At 40.3% G+C, this 17,863-nt stretch overlaps 1 protein-coding gene across 1 annotated transcript in view; it reads left to right on the forward strand.

Annotated features, from left to right (window-relative positions):
* The window catches only part of ZBED4 (zinc finger BED-type containing 4), a 105,087-nt gene extending 96,874 nt beyond the window's left edge, over positions 1 to 8,213 (forward strand). The window contains exon 3 of the mRNA XM_086967307.1: positions 2,885 to 8,213. Within this exon, the coding sequence (XP_086823433.1) occupies positions 3,179 to 6,733 (3,555 nt within the window). The 5' untranslated portion in view covers positions 2,885 to 3,178 and the 3' untranslated portion in view covers positions 6,734 to 8,213. The remainder of the gene's footprint in view (positions 1 to 2,884) is intronic.
* The last annotated feature ends 9,650 nt before the right edge of the window (positions 8,214 to 17,863 follow it).

The following is a 17,863-nucleotide window of genomic DNA, read 5'->3' on the forward strand; positions in this document are numbered from 1 at the left end:
ACCCCCCAATACCTGAAAAGGGCCAGTCGGAATTTTGCTGCAGGACTTTCCAACAAGATCCACAGTCGAATATTTGCATACATTTCACTGTTAAACTTTTGTACTGATCATATTTTTTACGTATGTACGTTTTTTTCCAGCTTCTCCTGGGATGTACCATGTTACAACGCATACCTACTATTACAACGCGACCATTACAACGCACACCATTACAACGCATAGCGCTTTGAGGTGCTGGATAGTGGTAAGTATAATTTACTATTCTAACTCCAGTCCCCGTGGACTGGAGTTAGTAAATTATACTTATTCCCTATCCTAGAGCGCCCCCCAGCGCAATGCGTTGTAATGGTATGCGTTGTAAAAGTCGCATTGTAATGGTAGTGCGGAGTAAAAGATGCGTTGTAACGGGTGTATACCCTTCTCCTGTATCCTTATCCCAGCGACCTTGAACCGTGATGGAAACAGTACAATAATAAATATAGTTTTGAAGATCTCTAAAATGTTCATACTCATGCAGAATCCTCTGTTACCAACAGGATCTTAAATTGCTAAGGGTTTCCATAATGCAAACTTTACCCTTTTTATATAGAAAACCTCTACTGTTAGGGGCCAGCGAGTCTTCAAGAATTTGACAGATCAGCAGGCTACATTGTCCAACAAATTACAAATTACCTTTGAAGTGGCGAAAGTTGCTTTTCTCTCAGTCCACACTTTCATCATGTTTGATTACCTTCTAAGCCTAAAATTGTTCTCTTTGAACCTGGGGCTCCTACATGAACTACTGATGAGACTTTGTATAAACTAGGCATTGTATGCCTCTCTGTGTTTATTTAAAAAAGAACAAAGACGCTCAGCTCTTCAGCTAATGTTTCTGTCACTCCTGAAGGCAGAAGAACAAAATTACACCGGTAGACAGTGAGCTTTTAGTGTGGCCAGGAGCACTTTGTATTGTAAAATGGCCACAACTATTTTTGTAGCCCTTTCTGTAGTATGAATTGCACTGGTACATAGTTGGGGCCTGTGCAATTGCAAATGTGTGTAGCTTTGTTTGCATGAGTCTAAGCCCCTTTGAAAGGAAACCTCATCTTGCACAGAAACCGATTGGTGTTTCACTTGTAGATCCATGTTTCGGTAATGTATGGCCGCCCTTGTAAAAATGTTACTTTTTTGTAAGTAGAGTGAACATCCCTGAGTTGTTGAAGGCGCATACACTGCTGAACTAACCTACCAGCCTTGGCCACACCCTCCACATATATAAATTACTTTTATTCATAATTGCGGTCTTTAATTGTGCTAAGACAACTAGATAATAGATTTCCTGGTCTTCTTAAAGCAGTTTGTAAAATTCTTGTTCATAAAAGACTTTCGGCCAGATTTATCAAGGTAAGGAATTGCGAGTCCTTAATAGCGAATTTTAAGGATTCGCTATTAAGGACTCGCAAAACGGGATTCATGTAGGAATCTCAATTGAATTTGCGATTCCCACTGATTCCTTATTTGCGATTAGCTAATTGCTAATCGCAAATAAGGAATGACTCCCCATTCAGTCCTATGGGCCTAGCTAATTGCTAATCGCAAATAAGGAAGCGATTTCAAGGGTGCCAGGGGTGTCCAAAGGACACCCTGTAGCACCCCTGAAATGTAATCTACATTGGTGTTGCGCACACACATGTCCAAAGGACGTGTGTATGTAACATGCAACTTAGAAAAATGCATTTTTCTAAGTTTTCGCTAAATACCACGAGGTTTGACCTCGCGGTAAATAGAGGCCCAAAATTGCGATTTCGCAATTTTAAAATGGTTCATGAATTACATTTAAGGAATCTCAAATAGAGATTCCTTAAATGCAATTCCTCGCAAATGTGCGAATTCTTTAATAGCTAATTTTGCATTTGGGATGATGAATCCCAAATGCAAAAATTGCACTCGCAAAGGGCCATATTCTCAGAATCGGGCCCTTTGCGTGCGCAATTAAGCTTGATGAATCTGGCCGTTTATGTTTATTGCACCAAAGCAGAGACCGGAAGGTCGTAACTATACTACTGGTTTAAAAGGTACCAATGTTAACCATTGATAATGCCTATTGCAAGTGGTACTATTCTCATGCATCATCTGGAAAAGATGGTTCTTTTAGTTCGAAAGATCGTCACAACCTTTCTGCTGGATGTCTATTGGGTATTACCTCTTCCTTCTACTGCTATTTTTGTGTGTAGCTTGCTTTTAGCCAGTTGTTGAGGAAGAGCAGGATGAGAGTAGTGAAAAATAACCATGATGTTCATCCTGGTACTCTAGACTGGTTCCTCGCCCCCCATCCCACCCCACCCTTACCGTGATCCCCATAAAGCACAAATTTGTCAAGCCTTGGCGGAAACAGGTAATTAGACGCTTATAGGGGAGGTACCTAGTGAGCTGTGGACATGTAAGTGGAGGATACCCCTCTCCCCAAAAACTATTTTATAAGTAACAGCATGCTTCAGTTAAGCTTTTTACAATCCGTTGGGAGGAAGGAGAACTTAGACTAACCATGCAACATAATGAGGGTATTTTTGTTTTAGCTGTAATGTTCATTGTACTTGTCATTAACTACAGTAAAGAAATACAGTACTGTGCATGAGCAAAATCTCAGTCTTGATTTGGTTTCCCTGTTTTTCATTTCACAAAAGGGTGTCTCAAGTTTAAGGGTGAGCGAGGTGTTATTCAGCACATTTTTCAATTACAAAAAGTTCGTTTGTTTGGAATTCCAGCTTTAAAATAATTACTAAATCAAATTTTAATATTGCAATTACCTAGGAAGAAACCCATTTATAAATATTTAGACTATGGCTTTTGAAGGGAACACACACAACTGTGTATCTGAACTACTTATTTTTGTATTTCTCTGTAGGTGCTATGGAAATGGAAATCCATTCAAAGTGAATAGAATGATTCGTTTGTGAAAGAAGAGATTCTGCAGATATGGTTTTGTACACCAGGACAGATATGCCACGTAGCTTGGAGGTCTATATTTGCTACTATCCCTCAACATTACAATCTTCATCTCCTTAAAATCAAATTTTCTTTTATATTTACTTAATGTTTTTGACTATACTGCTCAAGAAAATCCATTGGAATCAAGCTTTAACTGTGATCGCAAGTACATATTTGACACTTTCTGCTTACTGAAGATGGTACATGATTGATGAATTATTTGTATTTGTACATGAATGCGGAGTGTGAATCTATGATTATGGAAAGCATAAAGGAGACATTCCCCCAAATGGAAAGAAGTTTTGAAAAAAAGAGAATAAACCATTTTAAAAGTGAGACAGAAGACAACAAAGAAAGCTGTGCTCTTGAAAGAATGGAAGTAAAAAGTGAATCTGAAGATTTTAAACACACAGACAGCAGTGATGAACAAGGAGATGAGCAAGAACAAAACTGCTTTAATAACTCAAACAAGTATTTGTCTACAGATAATGAAGATGATTATGGAGCTCTATTTTCACAGTACACCAATTCCCTTTATGATGTAGCAATGGAAGCTGTGACTCAAAGTATGCTTTCAAATAGAAATCTAAGCAATCGTAAAAAATCCCCAGCTTGGAATCATTTTTTTATCTCTCCTCGAGACAGTACTAAAGCAATCTGTATGTACTGTATGAAAGAATTTAGCAGAGGCAAAAATGAAAAGGACCTTAGTACAAGTTGTCTTATGAGGCATGTTAGGCGGGCACACCCTACTGTACTTATTCAGGAAAATGGAAACTTGCCAGGAATATCATCCTATTCATTGCCAACATTACTACCCCTGCAGCTTGCAGATGCTAGTGATCTAAATAGTGGGCTTTCTCCTACAAAGTTGGTCCAGAAAATTTCATCTGAGTTTTTGCCTCCAGATGAAATGGAAGTGGAACATGTTTCTCGAACTTCAGCAGATGAAATCCTATCTGATTTATCAGTTTCTGAAAAATGCTGCAAAGAAGAAACCACAGATGGGTCACCAGAACATATATCCAATAATCAGTATGATGAAATGCCGGACAGTGGGGCAGAAAAAAATCTTTCAGTTCCAAAGAGTTTATCTGGTTCAAGGAGACGATCTGCTGTATGGAAGCACTTTTATTTATCTCCTTTAGACAACTCAAAGGCTGTTTGTATTCACTGCATGAATGAATTTAGCAGAGGAAAAAATGGAAAGGATTTAGGGACAAGTTGTTTAATTCGGCATATGTGGAGAGCTCATCGGTCCATTGTTCTGCAAGAGAATGGAGGTGGGGCAAGTATACCACCTCCATATACTGCTTCACCTATATTATTGCCTTCATTACTGTCGGATGGAGATCCAACGTCTTCCCCTGGTAAATTGTTTAAAGAATCCATTTCAGTTTCCTCTTCTCCAGATCACATTTCAGAAGAAGGGCACACTAATTCATCCTCTGGAGAGTTATTAATAGAGGATCAATCAGCCGTCCTGTCTTCTTCTGAAGATGTTGGGGATGCTTTAGCATCTTCGCCTGAAAAACAAGGAGATTGTGCAAGTCCCTTTATATTTGAATCTGGTTTGGTTTTTCAGCAAAACAAAAAGATTATGAAAAGACTTAAATCAGAAGTATGGCATCATTTTTCATTATCCCCAGTAGATAATCTGAAAGCAGTGTGCAGGTACTGCAATTGCAAGATCAGTAGAGGGAAAAAAGGTGATGTGGGCACAAGCTGCTTGATGAGGCACCTTTGTAGACGTCACCCTGATGTTGTTGGAAACCAAAAGGGCTTTGTAGATGCAGGTTTGGCAAATTCTCCATATGCAACTTTAGCTTCTGCAGAATGCTCTTCGAAGGTATCTGATTTGCCAGCTGTTGTCGCTCATGATAATCCAGTTATATTCCCTGTCAATAGCAAGAAGACTTCAAAGCTGTGGAACCACTTTTCAATTTGCTCTGCTGATTCAACTAAAGTAATATGTTTGCATTGTGGACGTACAATTAGCAGGGGGAAAAAGCCAACAAACTTGGGGACAAGCTGCCTTTTAAGACATCTGCAAAGATTTCATGTAAATGCTCTAGGAAGCAATGGAGTCCCTGAGCCAGTTTTATCTACTGCTGTAGATTTACACATGCCAATAAGTACAGAACTACTGCCACCTTCTTCGTTAGATGAAGCCAATGACAAATTTTGTGACTCTCACCCTGTTGCCAAAAAAATCACAAGTCTTGTAGCTGAAATGATTGCACTTGATCTTCAGCCATATTCCTTTGTAAATAATGTTGGTTTTAACAGACTACTTGAATATCTGCAACCTCAGTATTCTCTACCTTCACCATCTTACTTTTCCAGGACTGCAATTCCCGATATGTATGAAAATGTAAAAGAAATAATTGTTTCTCATTTGAAAGAAGCTGAAAGTGGTGTGATACATTTTACATCAGGGATCTGGATGAGCAACCAAACACGAGAATATCTTACACTTACAGCACATTGGGTTACTTTTCAATCCTCGTTTAGACCTCAGTGTGAAGATTATCACTGCTCAGCACTTTTACACGTATCACAAATAGACTGTGACTATAATGGTGTCAGTATTCAAAAACAGCTGGAATATTTGTGGGAAACCTGGATAACCTCTTTTGGTCTACAAAATGGCATTATTGTAACGGATAATCATAGCATTGGGAAGACTTTAAATGAATGTGGGCATTCAAGTGTGCACTGTTTTGGCCACACTGTGAATGTAATTGTTAGTGAAGCAATTAAAAGCCAGAGAATGGTTCAGAATCTCCTCAGCATTGCAAGGAAAATTTGTGAACGTGTTCATCGGTCAGTGAAGGCAAAAGAAAAGCTGTCTGATCTACAAAAGGAGTATGGACTTCCACAACATCCACTTATTCAGGACGTTCCCTCAAAATGGAACACATCCTTTCATATGCTTGAAAGACTGATTGAGCAGAAAAGAGCAGTTGATGAGATGTCAATAGAATGCAGCTTTCGTGAATTAATCAGCTGTGATCAGTGGGAAGTTATGCAGTCTGTATGCCATGCTTTAAAACCATTTGAAGCTGCAAGTCGAGAGATGAGCATGCACATGGCCACATTAAGTCAAGTGATTCCAATGATTCACATACTGAACAGAAAGATTGAAATGTTGTTTGAAGAGACAATGGGTATAGATACTATGTTAAAGTCATTAAAAGAAGCCATGGTTTGTAGGCTGTCCTCAACCCTTCATGATCCTAGATACATTTTTGCTACACTTTTGGATCCCCGATATAAAACTTCTTTGTTTGCAGAAGAAGAGGCTGAACAATACAAGCAGGATTTAATCAGGGAGTTGGAAATATTGAGTTCTACCTCAGATGAGCCATTTTATAATGGATATGACATTGGTTCATCATCTAAAAAAACATTTGGTGAGCAAGATAGCATTTGGTCCCTTATGGACAGCATGAAAAAGACAAAAGAAATCAAAGAGAAAGCTAAGTTACCAGATGAAATTGTGGTTGCCTACTTGGATGAAGAAGTACTTGAGCATAACTGTGATCCTCTTGCTTACTGGAATTTAAAGAAGTTGTGTTGGCCAGTCCTGTCAAAACTGGCAGTCAGATTCCTTGGTTGTCCTCCAAGCATTATTCCGTCTGAGACACTGTTCAGCACATCTAATGAGAATACCAGTGTTAGCCAATCAAGGCTAATGATAGAACATTTTGAAAAACTAATATTTTTGAAAGTCAATCTTCCTCTCATCTACTTTCAGTATTGACACTCTAATTCCCAGATTAGACCTGTTGTCATGGCATACTGGTTATTAACTGCATTTGTATCTAGAGTGGCAATCCTGCTGCAGTAGAGGGGCATGTATGACATCTAATCAGTGACTGTAATTATATTCATTAGTTTCTCTTTTTGGCTTTAAACATGTCTACATGTGCCTTATTCACAGTTCTTCAGGCTAAATACTGTAAATACGTTTTTTAAGACCTTCACACTAGAAATACTGTCCTGTCTGTATAGTATGGATCTGTAGCTTTTAATCTCCAGAACTGTATATGAAAATGTAAAAAGTTGGCCATTTTTTTCAGAAAATGGCAACAAAAAGATGTAAACAGTTTATTCTGTAGTTTGTTTTATTAAATTGTGGAAAAAAGCAAGGTACTGTATTTTAGTAGGAATAAGTTTAGCGGCATTGGAGGAAGGGCCGAAAGTCCTTGCATATAAGAAATAACTAAGTAGTGGATGCACCACAGCCATTACGTAGAAATGAAAAGAAAGTTCCTCACATTCACTCTTATTAAATCATTCAAACGTCTGTTTCCATTACAGAAATTTCAAATGGGAGTTTTTTTGTAGTCTAGCATTCAGGCTTGTCCCAATCTTCCTATCTCTTCAATATTATAGGATGCTATCCAGCACTGTTAGACCTACTATTGTAATCTTGTAGATTTTGGTAATGTTATCAATTTCATGATCAAATATAATTCTTAATAGATAACTGCCTCACACCATCAAAAAGTTTCATGTGCATTGTTGGTACATAAATGCACCTTTTTATATAGTTTTTAAATGTCCATAATAGCTGTTAATTTCTTGTTTAAAATCAAACCAAATGGAACGAATATAATTTAGATAACAAGTTAAATGAACTTTAACTTTGAATGCCATTATTATGGGCTTAAGTTTGACTGTTTTAAATGTTTATCCGTTTTATCAATGTTGGTCAGTTCAGTTGACTACTATTTGTGTTGGAGGAGCAATAGTAAATGCAATTCTGTTTCACTGAAAACCTTTTTTCATTGTCCATGATTAAGAAAGCTCAGAAATACCTTTCTTGATCGTCTTATTGCAAGTAAGTATGGTTCCTTTCCATGAACTCCGAATTCCTGCCTCACGTGTGAATGTGAAAATGTCGATTTAGTTTTTTTGGTTGTTCAAGATTGCCATTCTAACAGACAAATAAGAGTGCTAAACCCTCCAGCAATCTGAAATTTCTAATGTAGCCTGTGATTGTAAATTAAAACCATGTTTTATTTGTTAACCCTTGTTTAAAAATGTTTTGCAAATTTTTCATGAAATACTTTGATGGGTGAAACGTCACTTAGTTGATTATGACCCTTAGAAAATGTGTAATTTTGTTTAAAACACTGTACGTAAGCCTAACTTTATTTTAAATTTATCATGTTTACTGTATTTATAAATGGTGAGGATCTTTGTTTCTAAAATTAAACTATTGGCAAATTTTCTTTCAGTGTTTATAGTGCTACGTCGTATATATTGGAGCCTGATCACTCAAGTACTACTGGCCAGAAAACACACCAAGAATGTATTTAAAGAATTATCGTGTTTCTCCTCCACATGTGTGATGGAAAATACAGTTCTAAACAAACAAGAATCTAGAGCTTGTTTTTCTTTTTGAAAGACTGCAGATCTTGGCCTCTAAATTGAGTCCAGTTTCAAGGGCCAGACAGAAAGAATGCTTTCTGGTCCCCAAACTACAGATCGATTTACAAATGTGGATTTTTGAACTATTGAGTTAAAATAATCGGCATACTCTCTTCAGCGGTCAGACCAGACACTTGGGTCTTACACATCCATTTTTTTTTTTTTTTTTTTTTTTAGATTAAGCATTTTAGACAAAGCAGCTTACAATTTATGGCAACAGTGTGACAGAAGCTTTAAAATTGAAATGTGTTTGGTGCCTTAAAATTAGAGTGCATACTGAGTAAAACCTTTACATTAATATGGAGCCAGCAATCAGATGATTCAAATATAAAATAGTAACATGTTTTAAAACATCTTTTGAGGGAACTAGCCCACATCTCGTATTTACTCACTTTAAAGTGTCAATAAAGCCTCTGTGCTTATTCATATATACTCCTTCACTTTTATTAGTGCAGCACTTGTTATGAGAGGTTTATTTTTCTCATTGATTATAATCATGACAAATTTACTTCTCAGCTAGTATATCACAGGCAGTCACTCCTAACACATATTTACCTCCAAAAATGAATTTGTTTCCAATAATTAACTAATAAAACTTATTCTATTATTCAGTATCAAAAGTTAACCAATTCCTGTTGTATTTCAAGTTCTTAGTGTCCAGAAATATTAATCTGCAGACAGATTCTGCAGACAAGCACACCCAAACTTAAAGAGGTTATATTTGCTTAGTACTTTGATTGACCCTAGAGATAATCCAATTAATAACACATTTAAATATTGTTCGTTATTAAATCAGTCATTCAGCATTTCTGTATTTTCAAATCAAGCCAAATCTCACAGGTGTCAAAACAGTGGTGGGGTTTTGGAATTGGTCCAAATGGTACTCTTGGTAAGCAGAGGTATGGGTTTGTAGATATCCTTAAACACTGGCCAGGGTGGGTGTGGTGAGGCCTCAAGCTGATTTTGACTAGGATGCTTTAGGCTCAGTGATGTTCTATAGAGTACCGCATTGCCTGTTCTTCTACTTCATTTGTTTTCTTCACTTGAGGGACTTTGTTTCTGGCTCACGTGGCAGACTGTTTTTGTTGTTTTTGGTCGGGGTTCAATGATGATCTAACCATTCTGTCCGTATCTCTGTATTCCTTTTTTAATGTACTTCCTGCTTCTGCTCAGTATCCCATACTCTAAACATATAGCATTAGCTCCAGGCAGTAACCAGAAATAAGTCCGCAAGTATGATTTGACTTCCGAGATATGCCAGCAGCTTTACTATTTTTTCTTAAAGTAATTGCTTTACCTTCACTGACCGTAGTTTTGTGGTGTCAAGTCATGGCTTTTTTCAAATGAATAGGACAAATCATCTCTTGAAGTGAGCATAAGCAGCAACCTGCTGTTTCCCAGTGCATTTACTGTATGTAGGCGGGGGAGGCTCCAGACAGGCTTTCTTTGTAAGTGGCCACATTTCCCTTCTCCAAAACGATAATGGTCATTGCTTCAAGTTGGGCAAGAAGCATTTTGTTACCAATCTCCTGGGACTGCCTGTATTCCCCAACTTATCTTTGTAGAGCAAACTGCTGTCTAAGTAGTGCCTAAAGTACTTCACCGCAACATCAAAATATTGTTCCTGCCGTCCTAGTGCATAATGTGGCTGGTCACCTTCTTAGACTGGTGATTGATCAGCTATCAGCTATCCATTTTCTTTCCTCCAGGTTTATCTTACAAGATGTTGATCTGTTGGCAGGCTGGATTGTACAAATTGTGGGTTAAGCTATGTCCTTGTTCAGAGGTAATGACAGTGTGTGCACATTTAATGTCTCTGTTGTCTTTTAGATGTTTAACCTTCTTAGGAGCAGGCCTCCTCAGCTGCGCTAACACTGGGTCTACTGATCCTGAAGGGCTCACAGATTTCTTTTTCTCACTGTATTTATGTCCTCCGCAGGGCACCAACATTTCTAGCGAACACAAATAAGAATTTTCACTTCTAATGAGCACACACAGGTGAGAATTATGTAGTCCATTTTTTTGTTTTGTTCCAAAAACATCCTTCATATTACAGTTAAGACAGGAATAAAAAAGTCCAAAATCCAACTACAAAATCCATAATACCTTGTAACCATTTACAGTCAACGATGCCTAATGACACAGTTCTGCCCCTGCCAATGTCTTGTTTCTTGCAGCGAGACAGACAATCCGGAATTGGACTGAAACAGAATCATCTACTCTTGTTTTAGCTCTGAAACGTTAATATACCATCTTGCATCCAGTTTAATAAAACTAGAATAAGGAGGTAAAAACAAAGAAGTTTACTGTTGTATGCTAAGGAAAATACATCATGCAAATGACTAAGTGCCGCAAAATAGCACAATTCAATTTGTTACAATCGCAGGGTTGGAATCATTGTTGCCTTGTTTACTTCATAGAATTGAACATTTTTTCTTCGCGTTAGCTGTACAATTTCACATTTTATGGCAGGACCGCAGGTGAGGAATATGCACATTCTAAAAAGTGATCCACTGCAATAGAAAAAGGATTACTCATTGGTTTAAAGTAGAATCTCGAGCCGCGTTCGGGGGCACAAGGATTTTGCAACTGCAGTAATCAGAGCCATTGGGCCAGCTTGACCCCCAACTTTCTTGAAGGCTCATGAGGCACTGTACCGAAAACAAAAAGTTACTTGCATATTAGCGTAACTTTATTCAATCAGTAGGAATATTATAGTACTACTTTTCACTTTTCTGTATTATACACTTTTTTTTAAAGAAACAGGAGTACGGTGGGGTGTGGTGCACCCCGTCCTGAAGAAGGAGGTAAAGATTAAGATAAAGATTTATTGCACAGTTAATAAAAACTCACAATTATTAAAACAAGCAAATTTGTAAGACAATCTCTAACTAAAGTGTTTGTAATTAAAATATCAGGTGAGTTCTCCTTGATAGGTTAATAAAACACGTTTTGGTATGCTGCTATCCATTGTGGCGACTGGATGCTAACAGTTTTTTGTATTAAGCATTGCTTCCAGTTGGCCCGGCAGCTGATTCTTTTAGTCTATTAGCCACAATGTCAAAGAATTTTGTTGTTCTACAGTTTAACTGGGTTTCACCAGGGTTAAAGCAAGCATCACAGCCTGCCTGCAGCTAGTTATTCCCTTCTGAATCCATAGGGGCCGAAGCAGGTAGCGTCTTATGTCCAGAAGTTTTGTGCAGATGCAGATTATGTGCGCCAAATCCTCTTTTCCAATTGAGCAGAGTCGGCAGCAGTTTGCTGCGTTTTCTCTTTTCCAGGGTGCTAAGTGAGGCATTATCGGTATGTTACCAAGACGCATATTGAGGAACTTATTTTTTTTTTTCTGTGTAAGACCCGTTGTTAAATACTGTTGTGGCTTGAGAGCTGTGTAGCCTTCCAGTATCACCCATCCATGTGCTCTCTTAGCAAGAGTTGCTTTGTCCTCGATAGATGAGACCATCTTGGTGACCTTCGATACCATTTTTTTTAAAAGTCTTGGGATCAGTTGCTGACTCCCATAAGTTTGTTAGTCCTAGGGTCTCCAATGATTCCATTAGATATTTTCTTGCTGGTGAATTTTCTCTAATGGATAGTTCAGTCCACAGGTGGGTGTTTAGGGATCCATACTCTGCGTCTCAGATTTTCCGCCAGCTTTTAATGTGTGTGCCTCTTCTCTCCACCGTTTGTTTCTGCAGCTCAAATTCAAGGCGGATTTGGGCAGGCGAGGTGTAAGTGGGCAGATGGAATATTGCCCTGTAGGCTCGACTGATGGTGTTATCTAATGTCGTTGCGTCTTTACCACGCATGGGTTCGCCTCCGTAGGTGAGCATTGGCTGTAGGCGAGCACTTAATACCTCTAGGAGGGGACCCAGTGTCCGGTCAGGAAGAGCCTTCTGCAACGGCTTTATCGACATATGGAATGTCGTGCCCTTCCGCCGGATAGCCTCTAGTTGTTGTTTAAATGAGCCATTGCTATCTAGTATGACGCCTAAGTATTTGTAGGAGGTTACCTGCTCTAACTTCTGTCCATTCAATAGCCATGTAAAGTTCAGTTTTCTGTGGTGGTTAATTATCATGATTTTTGTTTTGTTTAGGTTGTTATTTTTGGAAAACTTATTAGTTTTGTCCAACAGGTGTTAATGGCCTATAGGGGACCGGCTAATGAGAACTAAATCGTCTGCATAAAGAAGCTTTGACAATATGGTGTTGCCCAGCCGTGGACCGTGAGATTTAACTGCATCTAGCTCTCCGGGGAGATCTGCAAGGAAGATGTTGAACAGCATTGGGGCTAGAACGCAGCCTTGTTTCAGTCCTTTGCTGGTCCCAATTTCTCTTGAAAGGTGCGTCCCATGTCCCAGTTTTATCCTGACCCAGGTGTTACTATATAGCAGTATTAACTGCTGTAGGAGTGGGCCTGGAATACCCCAAACGCTCAGTTTCTGCCAGAGTTTGTGACGGTTTACGTGATCGAATGCAGCGCTATAATCGATTAAACACAGACACAGAGAAGTCTTGCTGGCTTTTGCCGCATCTGCCAGGAGGGTTAGCGCCATGATGTTCATCGTAGTGCCCTGACCACTGCGAAATCCAGTTTGGGTTGCTAGGATGATGTTCTTTGCGGTTGCCCAAGCTGTCAGATCTTCTAGGATGAGGCCTGCGTAGTACTTTGCCTCTGTATCCATCAAAGCTATGAGGCGATAGCTGCTTGGGTCGTTCCTGGGGCCCTTTTTGTTGTAAATCAGACTTATTATCGAGCCTCTCCAGGATGTTGGTGTTGTTGTTATTTCCCTTATTTTGAGAAAGACCGGTGCCAAGGTGCTGCTCCAGTAGCCAGCGTCATTTTTGTATAGTATTGGCGGGATCCCATTTGGGCCAGGAGCCCCCTCGAGTTTGCCTTTTAGGATTTTTTTCTTGATCCTATCTGCTATTTTTAGGTGTGGGTTAATCTCTGTGTCTGCTGTTAAGTTGGTGGTTGATTTTGAGTCTGTGCACGCGTTTGAGTTGTGGGGCAGAGAAGATTTCCTTTTATAGGCTGAGATCTCGTCCTTTGCGGGTGTACCGAGATGTTTGAGGTTCTGGTCAGCGTCATCTGACCAGTCCCCCCCTCTGGGGCTATTTGTTTTTGAGTCAGCTGCGTTAAAGTGTGCAAATAGGTAATTGGCCCAGTCAGATTCAGATATGTTAGTCAATGCCCTTGTGGCCTGGCTGTTGAAGGGAGTGGATTATTTTCCAGAAGCTGGAGCTATTCTTCTGTTTTGAGCTATGGACAATTTTTATCCATTGATCTTCACTTTGTTGTCTTTTTAATTCCCAGATCATCTTTTTTAGTTGTCTTTTTAAAGTCCGAAGCTCCTTTTGAGTGCCTTCGTTGTTGGGCTCATTTCGGAGCTGTTTCAATGTCTTTTTTATTTCTCGTTTTATGCTTTTTATCTCTGGTGTTGTACTTTTTCCATGTGAAGACCAAATGGTGGTCCCTTTGTAGGTTTTCAGCTCAGTAGCATGTTTGGCTCCCAGTTCTGTTGCAAAGCCTTCCCAGGCGTCAAGCGGATTTTTGTTTGAGCAGGATTCCCGTTGCATGATTGTTTTTGCACTATTTGATAGTTCCTCGGTCTCTGTGGTCTTGCACCTTATTCGTTTGTAATTGGCAGTATATTCTGTACCAATGTTACAATTGACCATGATTTTATTCTCGCTAGACACGCCTAATGTGGCTTCTAAAGGCTGGTGATCGCTTGAGGCAATTTCCCCGATTTTGAACTAAGTGATTTTTCCATACAGCGGGAGTGTCATCAGCATGTAGACAAGGTGAGAAGTCGTGCTCGTGGAGAAGTGTGTTGGTGCTGGTGGGATGTCGTCTTTAAATCGTCTGTTAAGGACTCTAAGGTTTAGCTGCTCAAGGTCTTTCAGTAGTTCGATTGAGGTTTTTATGTGTTTGTTGGGAAACTGAGTTGTTTGGCTTGGGATAGCCCAAACGGTGTCCATTTCCTTGGTCATTTCGTCTACTGGTTTGTTTTCAAACAGGTGAAGGTTAAAATCTCCTGCCACTAGTGTGTTCTCCATTTCCCTGTCCACCATGAGTCTTGTCAGTTCTTTGGTAAGTTCTCTGGTGCCCAAATGTCTATGCTTTGGGTGTATGTATACATTGATAATGTACAGCTGTTCGGTTGCCTGGTTGTTTGTGATTGTTACTGATAGCGCCTGTATCATGTTTGGAGGAGTGAGGCTTACTTTTATCATTTCCGTTGCCTCAATTGTTGATGTCGAGGCACAGATTGCCAAGCCTCCTGAACTGTGACCATTTTGAGAGCTTCTGATTGCCGGGTGCGTTAGAGTTGTGAAACCTTGTAGTGGGATGTCATTTGTTTCCTGAAGGAGGAACAAATCGAAGGATCTTAAGTAATTTAAGATCTCGGGGTCCTCCAGTTTGTCTAGGAGGCCATTGATGTTCCAGTTACATATTTTTATTTTGGGAGTGGCTGTAGAGTTGACGGTTAAGACTGATATTCTTTATCAATTAGTGTCTACACCGAGTATGGTACGTGTTAATAGTTGTGCTCTATGTGGTTCTAGTTGGGAGGTGCTTGGATGTTGGAGGGGTGGCTGATGTGTACCCGGCCCTGGTGAGTAGCTCCGTGCACCTTTCAGGATTGATTTGGCCATTTAGGGCGTTCTTGTTTAATTTCTTCAAGAAGCAGGGTCGGGTAAGCGGGCCTGATTTCTTAATTCCCCACTGGGAGAATCTAAGTGTTTCCTCCATAATTGAATTTGCAACGTCTTGTGTTGCCCATCTGGTCTTTGTTGTTTCATTACCACATGTGTGGGAAGCTGGAAGAAATTAGAGTTCAAGCAGGTCTGTGGTCTGTATATTTTTTAGGTTGTCGGTTGAGTTGATCAGCTTCAGTATATTGCCCCTGTTTAAAGTGTCCACTCTTCATCTGGATTTAAATTCGGGAATAAAGAGAATTATATTGGGTTCCTCTATGGGCTGTAGTATATGCTGTGACTGTCTCACCAGTTCGCTTGGCCCTTTTGAATATTGGCTAGTGGGTATTGTAAGGTTTTGATTGGAATTTACACACCAGAGTTGGTCTTTAGGCTGGCCGCTTTCTGTTTTAGTGATGTTTGATGTCGTAAGGTCCACCTTTGTCTCACTGCTGATGGGCCTGTTTTCCGACCGCCCAGGTCCATTGCTTTGTTGCTGTTTGGCTATCGCTTTGGCCTTTGTGTGTCGGTCCTGATGAGTTGTTAGTTGTTGAGTTTTTTGTTTGGCCAGAGGGGAGTTCCTCTGTCTGATTGTGAGTTTTCTCTTTTGGGAAGGACGGGGTTCGCATGCCATCTCCGGCTTGCGTCTGTGCGTCAGTGGATTTTTTAAGTTGAGGTGAAGCGCTGGAGTGGCGCTTGTTTGCTTCTAGCGGTACACACCCCCCCAGAGTGCTTGGCTGGCGGTTCACTTCTGTACTGTGGTGCTTATTTGATATTGATGAATCCGTGCCCCCCAATGTAATTAGCTGACGATTCTCTTCTGTACAGACTACATCAACTTGCTTCTTGTTCCTGCCCTTTCTTTTTTGTTTGCGTCGAGTGCGCGCATTCATTGAGCTGCCCGCTTGCTCGTCATGTTTTCTTGTTAAGGTATTATGGGGGGACTCTTATATTGAAGAGTTGGATTTTGGTTGTTGGCACCATTGCGTTCTGGCTTTGTTTGGGTTGTTGTCGGTCCCTTGTGGGCTTTTGTTATGAAATGGTGTGGCAGGCCTTTCCTTTGTTGTGAGGAACTTTGTGGTGTTTAATTTTATGTCCTCCAGAAGATTACCCAACATAGTGGGTAATGATGATAATTTGTCGACAATAGGTGAGCAGACACAGTCCGTTCTTACGATCTGGGATAGTTTTACTGACTCTTGTCCTCTTTTTATAAGGCCATTGAGATCTGCAAGTTTTCTATCGATCTCCATTGTGGCCTCTGCCAGCCTTTGCAGCACAATTAATTGTAGATCTAATTTGTCAGATTGATACTTAAGTGCTGTTGAGGACAGTTGGATAGTGTTGAGTAAGGTTGCCCAGAAGGTGTCAGTAGTATCCCTTGCCCCCGCATTATGATAAGTTAGACTCTCTTTGCTGATGTTGTTTGCGGGGTCCTTTGTGTTGTATGCTGCCTCAAGTTCGATCCATTCTTGATGTTCCAAGAAGGTCATGTCCCTATCTAGGGAGGGTGAAGTCTTGTCGGCGCTTATTGGAGAAGAGTTTGCGGGTTCTATTTTCGCTCCCTGGGTTCCATGGGCAGTGATTTTATCTTGAGCTTTTGGTTCGGCTTGATGGCTGCCTTCTTTACCTCGAACCAATGCTGTTTCTTGGTCATGTATTACTTCTACCCCTTGCGGCCGGATGAATGAAAGAGAGAGTGTTGAAGGTGACTTACCACTTTTTTCGTGGTTACTAGGGTGTCCCTGTGACTCTACCAGCTCTAGGACACAAGTGCTCCATTTTTCTTTCTCCAGGGGAGGACTGGATTGGCTTGATGCCTGATTATCTTCCTCTATTTTTGAGGTGTGACTGGCTGCGCTTTCTTGTGTCGTCGTGAGGTGGCTGTAATCTTTTGCCCCAGTATTGGAACTTTCATAGATTCCCTTGCTGTTGTATCATTCCCCGTCGTCGGAATGGGGATCTCGGTAATAAAAAATACCATAGTAGTAGGTACAAAAGAGAAAGGAAAGGCCTAGGCCTCATTCCCTTTTGTAGCATATCAGCCTCTTTTTGTAAAAGAGACCAAATTTTAGGCATCAGCCAATCAGAAGAGCCTCACCCCTGGAACCTTCCTGAAGGAACCTCAGAGCCTCAGATTTTCTACTGCACGTTGTGCTAGGGAGTCTCCATTGAGCTCTGCTCTATTTTCAACTTTTTCAAGTAGATTTCTACAGTTTTTTTCTTCAGGATTTCTTCAGTTTACTTCAGAAATCTCTCATTTTCATCAGGATGTCTGAAGTTGAGAAAAAGAAAACCCTTTTCAAGCCCTGTTCCACCTGTGGAAAGAAAAGGCTGTTTGTGGAGGACAAACACAAAGATTGCCTTTACTGCCTTTATCCGGATCACAAGGCAGAGGACTGCAAAATTTGCCGCACTCTCTCAACCAAGACCTTGAGAGATCGTGCTGGAAGACTGCTTACATGGCTACAGAGGCAGAAGGAGAGGAAACATGGAGTTTCTAGTGATGAGGAGGAATCGTCTTCATTTGCTTCCTCAAAAAGGTCAGTGAAAAGGGGTAGAGGTTCCCCATCTTCCTCTGTTGGGCGCCCCTCAAAGGCTTCTAAAAAGACCCCCAGAGAGTCTGATAGCTGGGGTTCAGGAAGTTCCCCCCACCGCAGTGGGAAGGATAAGGCAGAACTGGTTTCGCCTCCTAAGGGTGAGAAGACAGACCCAGCCTTCAAAAAACCCTCCTCACATTCTTCAGAGA

This window comes from Lissotriton vulgaris, chromosome 1_1, assembly GCF_964263255.1.
Source record: "Lissotriton vulgaris chromosome 1_1, aLisVul1.2, whole genome shotgun sequence".
Lineage (NCBI taxonomy): Eukaryota > Metazoa > Chordata > Amphibia > Caudata > Salamandridae > Lissotriton > Lissotriton vulgaris.